The sequence below is a fragment of the Uranotaenia lowii genome, chromosome 3 (assembly GCF_029784155.1).
Source record: "Uranotaenia lowii strain MFRU-FL chromosome 3, ASM2978415v1, whole genome shotgun sequence".
NCBI classification, from domain to species: Eukaryota; Metazoa; Arthropoda; class Insecta; order Diptera; family Culicidae; genus Uranotaenia; species Uranotaenia lowii.
This window is the reverse complement of record NC_073693.1, coordinates 24,315,724-24,322,932: the sequence shown is the minus strand read 5'-3', so window position 1 is coordinate 24,322,932 and position 7,209 is coordinate 24,315,724. Positions and strand designations below refer to the sequence as shown.

At 41.3% G+C, this 7,209-nt stretch overlaps 1 protein-coding gene across 1 annotated transcript; it reads left to right on the top strand.

Annotated features, from left to right (window-relative positions):
- The first annotated feature begins 1,661 nt into the window (after positions 1–1,661).
- LOC129756826 (uncharacterized) lies at positions 1,662–5,179 on the top strand. Its single transcript, XM_055753854.1, has 5 exons — positions 1,662–1,797; positions 1,862–1,959; positions 3,090–3,989; positions 4,077–4,388; positions 4,452–5,179. The coding sequence occupies exons 2-5, from the start codon at positions 1,927–1,929 to the stop codon at positions 5,004–5,006; spliced, it is 1,800 nt and encodes a 599-aa protein (XP_055609829.1). The 5' UTR covers positions 1,662–1,797; positions 1,862–1,926; the 3' UTR covers positions 5,007–5,179.
- Positions 5,180–7,209: the final 2,030 nt, after the last annotated feature.

Here is a 7,209-nt window from a genome sequence, read left to right as displayed (position 1 = left end):
CTCACTAGAAAGGGGCGAGAGCAAACATGCACTGAAAAAAAAAAATTTTGTTCGCGGGGGGATCGGAAATGTGTCGAAAATTATAAAGAGCCATTTTGGAAGTATTCTGTGCTGGGTCGAAAGAGGTGAAAATTTAGGCCCTCGGAATCGGTGGCCCAGGGTTTGTTCTTCGCAGCCGAGTGGGTCGTCGGAATTAGCATAACTTTGAACAGAGCAGAACTTGCAATTGACCAGCATCGAGTAACAACAACGTAAGCAATGCAGGTAAGTGAAAAAACTGTTTATTTAGCGAAAATTTATTTTTTTAAAATTTTTTTCTACCCTCCGTACAGGTTGGAAAAGTATAGGCAGCAGATAGAAAAAAAAAACTTCACTGTCTGACCGGGGCCATGAGCAGCATCTTTAGCAGATAAGTTTGAACCGGGGCAATGACGCATACAATCCTCCTTCTCGCTGCGCTGCACCAGGGAAAACGGTTCCGACTCACTGAAGCCAAAGTCTTGGACCAGCGGCGGAAAACCTCCTGTTTGATCGTGGAACTCCACAGCAGCTGGCATATTTCGCGCAAGTTCCGCTGAATTTCGGATGATTCCGGCTGACACTGCACAGAATTCACTTAAGTTCTAGCTGCATCCGCAACCTGACCCGGTTGCTGGTCGCTCGAAACTGCGTGGCCCTGTTGCTGCTGTATGGCATCTTCAACCAGCATGTCGACTTTGGCGTCACATAACGGATAGCAGTTAACCCGTCGAATAACCTCCAACAATCGCTATGCATAAAAATGATAATAACCGAAATTGAAGCGAAAAAACTATCGACTCCGAAAATTTATTCGATCAGTAAATTTAATTTAATATTTTCTGTTAAAGTTTTCTCAGTGCAATGCACAATTTAAAAATAATATGCTTCCACCCGGTGCGCGAAAGAGTGTGTATACCAAAATCGGTCCGCTAAAATGAGCAAAATCGGGCCGCGTATACTCTCGTATTGGTGCGTTTGCTCTTAGAGTGTTAAATAGATGAGGAGTTGTTGAAAGTTGAAATTCCAGCCTGACTCGTCCTTTAAAACCTAATAGAATCTGTTTTTATTCCGATTCTCCCGGTTTTCATCGTGGAATTTTCATTATGACGGGAGAATCGGGATAAAATTTGTTTAAGGAGGTTTGGAACAACAAGACCAGTTGGATTTTCATCTTGCAGCCATTCTCCATCGATTCTACCATGTTAGAAAGTCTAGTTTAGTCTAGTTCAGTTATTCACGAAATAATATTTTTCACGTTCGTTATCACGAGAAATGTAATTAGGCCTTAATATCAAAGAAAATATATTTTGTGCAGTCTGAGTTATTCCTATCCCATATTTTTCGTCGTTTAGCATTTATATAATTTCCACCGAAAATGGATCGAAATGGATTGATGAGTTATTGTTCACTCCCAAAGTGTATGAAAAAAATCAGTATCTCTAATAACACTTTTAGTACCTCATTTTTTTCTTCGTGTGTACTAACTGAGCAATCAATAAAAAATGAAAAAAGGACACATTTTGAGCTCTTAGACGTTCAGTTATTTTATCCTTCGTAAAATGTCGTTTCATTTTTCAGCATCTTGTCTGGCAGACATCAGATCAGAACCAAAAAATGTACGATTTATTTTGACAAACATACCACACGTGAATGGGCACTGGCTGCTAATCGACACCAAATTTTTGTTGTTTCTGCTGAAACTGAAAAGTGAAAAGGTTGTGCTCTGTATAGCCTCATGGTTGATTTCCAAAATATCGCTCCGAATACCAAAAAAAGGTCTGTAATTGTGTTGTTAAACCATAAACTTTGCATGTAAGTAAAATTGCTTTCTACTTTTCAGACCAAAAGACGTTATTTTTTCATTAAAAGTGCAGAGTTTTGAAGAAATCTGGAAAGGCTAGCACAATGGAGGACTTCCATCATCGGATCCCGAACGAGGTTAGTATACCAGTTTGAAATCTAGGTTAACATTGTTAAAAGTCGCCCGCTTGGAACCTCTTGTCCAATGTACCCATCAATAACAGTTTTTATGATCATTGTATGCATGTTTGTATGATTTCTCCATCGGCAGCAAGGTCCTGCCTGTGTGGCTTGGTCTTCGAATTTCGTCTCAAGCTTCCACGACCGATGGTTATGATTCGTCGAGGGAAGGCATCCAACCTTTCAGAGACCTCGACCTGCTATGGTTGGCAATCCACTCCACTTGCAATAGTCTCTTCAGATTAACCATTTCCTCTGAAATGTTTAGTAATGTATACATATATGGTTAGCATACTCGCACCATACCAGACCATATCAGCGCTCAACAGTTTTTATGTTCATTGGGGGAAAATAGGCATCAAGAACATGATACTGGTCAAGGATAAGGTCAAGGAAATAATTATTTTATTATCATGTCTTAGCATTAGCTCAACTTGCATTAAATCGGGGCTTGCTTATTCGGCCGAAAGTCCTTCGCCCAAATGGGACACTTTTGGCACTAGGCCGAAGTTTTGTCGGCGACGAATGTCAGACCAAATTGTAACCTATTTTTATTGGTTTGGACTATGTATAGGACGAATGATTTTTTTTAAACGAATCGACAAAGTTTATATCACCGGTTTTTTTTAATTCGATAGTAAATTTTTTTCCCTAGAACCATTGTTACTCTAATATGTTGTCAAAGAAACAATGATCCAAAAATGGTCATCTACATCTGGCATGATTTGGAAAACTCATCAAAAGATCGCGGTCGCTTTTCTCGGTCTTACACGGGCTAAGTATAGACTTTGTTACAGATTCTTAAATTTACATTATCCAAAAATTGTTAAAAAGTATTTTCACATGATAGTAATCTGTCAAGAAACTGGAGCTGCAGAATAAAAAAAAACTAAGTAGGTACATACAACGTTTGCCTTTCTTACAGAAAGGTATAGTTATCGATCGATTTGGAAGATCATTATTTATGGGTCTTAGATATATCTTTATAGGTACCTATGGAATCAGCTCGAATCAGTTTAGACGATGTCTGTATATTTGTTTGCATTAGTCTCATTTTTTGTAAACTTTGTTTTTCTTTTCTTTTCCAGATGTGGTTAGAGATCTTTAGCCACTTCGACATGGCCAGTCTGATAAATCTTTCATTGGTGTGCAAACAGTGGAACAGTCTGATATTCACCCACTTTGCCAATAGGATTCAAATCAACTTCAATTTAGATTTGCGCCCATTTCCGATGGCACCGGGGCTTCTAGAACTGGGACGTCCTTATAAACACCTTTCGGTGAAATCGTTCAAACTGGATAGTCCGGATGCCTTGCTGAAGGGAATAGAACTATTGGGAAAAAGTCTGCAGTCACTGAAGCTGGAACTGATCGTGCTAGAGGGACCAAAGTTTACGACCATGCTTTCACACTGCTTAGAACTCCAAGAGCTTACTGTAAATGCCAGTTATTTTGAGTGTGATCGCGCGACTCCCTACGTGGAAGCGCTCCCCAAATTGCGTCGTCTTAACTACAAAGTCCTTAACTACGTGAACACACTGGATATCTCCTGTTTCGATTGGCTTTTCTTCCGCACCTTGTCTTCTGTTACAGAAATGGACATACAGGTTGCGAAACCGTTGGACATTTCCCTACTGACCGTCATGGCCCGAAAAATTCGTCAATTGAAGGTCACGCTCAGCAGTACAGCAATGAATCAGTTCCTGTCATTGAAATTCCCACAAATGGAGACTTTAGATCTGTATCTTCTACATTCGGAGCAGCGCTGGCGCAAACGCAGAACCTTCGGGACCGAATCGTTCAAAAGCTTTCTTTGTAGTATGCCGAAACTGCGGACATCTCTGTTTTCGCTGCTCTGCCAGTACGATCAGTCGCTGATGAATGCAATATTCTCCAGTTTGCCGTCAGTCGAACATCTTATACTGGCCGGAGGAGTTGGTACGGAACGGGTCTCGTTGAGCGGTTTGGAACATATGAAGGCGTTGAAGGTATGTATTATGTTTGTGTTGAAATTATTTTATGCTTGCTTTTCTTAGCGCTTATGAAACTTATTAAAATAACAACACCATTTCCAGCATCTTTCCCTGCACTGTCTCCAGTTGGCCCCGGAAGAAAGACGGATTGTTCCGATGCCATCAGTGCAACAGTTTTCTTTGTGCACCTACATACGGCCTGCCAACTTTTCAGAAATTGTTAAAAGATTTCCACGTTTGAAAACGCTTGCGTTCCGTTTACACGCTGGTGAGCTGTTATCGGTCGTTGAAGGGGCAACCGTATTGGAAGAACTGATAATTGACACTCACCGCGTAACCCCGGAAGTGATGAGCCACCTGAGTCAGATGATTCAGCTCAAGCGACTCTGTTTGGATGCTCCAACATTTGCTAGGGTAAGTACCAAAATCATGGTTATAACTTAGTTTTTTTTCTGATTGATTTATCAATACGTGTAGACAAATTTTCGGCAGCTTTCGAAAATCCTCACGCTTCCTCAGATGAAGCGTGTGGATATTTCTACCAGATCCGTGATCCCACCGAACATAGCTGGCACTGTAGCCGCTTCGAATCCCAAGTGTGTATTGATATTAAATGGGTCAGTGATAGCACCGGCTGTTCGCGTTCGGCGCACCGGTGTCAAACGAAAACAGAGTGCTCCTGTTGTAGCCACCCCAGAAATTGCTTCAAATCAGTCGGCTGCAGCAGAATCAAGCAATAAGGATACGACCGCAGATTCTAGTGCGGCTATCGATAGCACTATAGAGCATTCTGCCACTGAAAACTCCTCACTTCAATTAGATGAATCGACCTGTTCCGCTTGTGGTGGGGTTAATGAACCCGCTACAACTACTACTACTAACAACCAATCTGTTGAGTCAGGGATCGGAGAAATTTCCCTGGAAGACCTGTTGGAAGCTTCCAGTAGCAGAGGGTTTTTCGATGCAGCACCGCCAAGATGTACATCATCGCCCAGGAAAAGGAAGAAAAGCGATGGCTGTGCCTCGATGTGAGATGAGTTTCCTAAGATATTTTGAGACATCGTTAGCTTAGTAAGTTTGTGTTTTTTTTTTTATTTATTTTGTACTTGTGTATTGTGATTCGCGATCAAGAAGAATGTAATACTTATGCTCATTAGGCTGTAATTTTCAAGTAAGCTAGGCAAATGCCTCCACTGATTAAAACTAACACCAAATTGCACTTTCATTAAAGAGTTTTCGAAGTGTTTAAAATTCAATTTCGATCATTTTCTTCAATTTTTTATTCAATTTAAGAATTTGTCAGCAGATTGGATTTGCATGAATTGAATGGTTTTCTAAAACTGTAGGTAAAAACTTCAACACCGTGTCTCTATAGGACACTTGAGTGAATTTGCAGCGAAATCTTTTTGTTTTACGACTTTTTATATATTTGCTTGCTGATTTAGGCTGTGGGAAGATCAGAATCTGAAATTTTCTGTTCGAGGAAAATATCAGGGGTCCTTGACTTGATGGTTAAACCAACTCCGATGATCACTGTCACGAGCATGAATTTAAACGTAATACTAGAACGTAAACTGCAAGACGTACGTGTGACAGATTTCAGATGAATGGTTGAGAGAAAAGGAAGGCTACATATTGATTTCTGAGTTAATGGGAGCTTATCTGAGCGAGCACATATATAATATTTTGTTCGTTCGCCCTGCCAGTTTTCGCTTGTGGGGCGAACCACGCTTTGCCTACTTATGTGTGGTGGTAGATGCAGCTATATCTGTATCTACTACTTCCTAGTAGTTGGCCCGTGCCGAACAAAACTTTGGTATGTGATGATAATATTAATAATGAATTCTACCCGCTCATTTTCACCATCTTACATTGCTTCTAACTTTCTATCCGTCTATAAAATTTCATAATCTTTAACATGTTGTTACTAAAAAGGACATCACTTTTCACCGATAAGGCCGATAAAATTAAGTATAAAGGTTCCATAGGGACTTTAGGCTAACAACCTACTGCTCCTGATACCTTGTATTGCTACGGAAACTGAGAGAAGAAATAACCGAATTGGAACTTTGGCAACGACTTTTAGCATGAAATCACGGACACGAATTGGAACTTGGAACGTTTTAACCCTTGCCCAGCCAGGTAAGCTGGCTCAACTTGCTAGAGAAGCTAGCCGCCTCAAGTTAGAGATATTGGGACTGAGCGAAGTCCGTTGGCCTAACACTGGAGAACACAAGACACAGAGATGGGAACCGATAAACGAACGAATAATCGTAGCCAGATTCAGAACACGGCTTAGAAACCTTACAATGGTCCAGTGTTATGCGCCAACTGACGTTGCCGATTTGCAGGAGAAAGAGCAGTTTCACAGTCAATGGAACAGCGTGGTTGAGAGACTTCCGAAGGGTGACATTCAAATCCACTTAGGCGACTTCAACGCAAAGATTGGCTCCGATAATCAGGACTTTGAGCGCATCATGGGGCGTCATGGCTTAGGACAGATGAGCGAAAACGGAGAGCTGTTTGTAGAATTTTGTGGCAACAAGAACATGGTGATCGGTGGATCGCTCTTCCCCCATCGACCAGCACATAAGGTCACTTGGGTATCCCGAGATGGCCGAACAGAAAATCAAATTGACCACATCTGCATCAGTCGAAAATGGAGAAGGAGCCTTCTTGATGTCCGCAACAAACGAAGCGCAGACATTGCATCTGACCATCACCTCGTCCTTGGCGAGACACGACTGAGAGTTGCGCGTGTCCAACGGCGCGAGGAGAAAGTCGGGTGTCGATACAACGTCCGCCGGTTAGAAAATCCAGAGGTGAAAAGGGCATACGTTGAACAGCTAGAACCCCGAGCCTCGGAGCTGCCGACAAACGGAACTGTCGAAGAACAGTGATGTGGAATAGGGTGGTCGGATTTACCGGTTTTTTTCAAATCCGGTATTTCGGTATTTGTAATTTATAAAACCGATAAAACCGGTAAAACCGGTATTTTTCAAAGTAAGGTACACCGGGGCAAGTGCAAACTCGGGGCAAGTGCAAACGATCAACTTTCCTCTGTTACAAAAAAATTAAAAAATATTTTTTCTTCCAGAAGTTGTTGTTGTTGTCACAACCAACAATCTGACATAGATAAACAAAACTTTCTTTCAATTATTCACTAAAAACACGGCACTGTTTGATTACACACGAATTCAAGTACGTACTAGACATGAAAAGTGTGTTTTTGTTT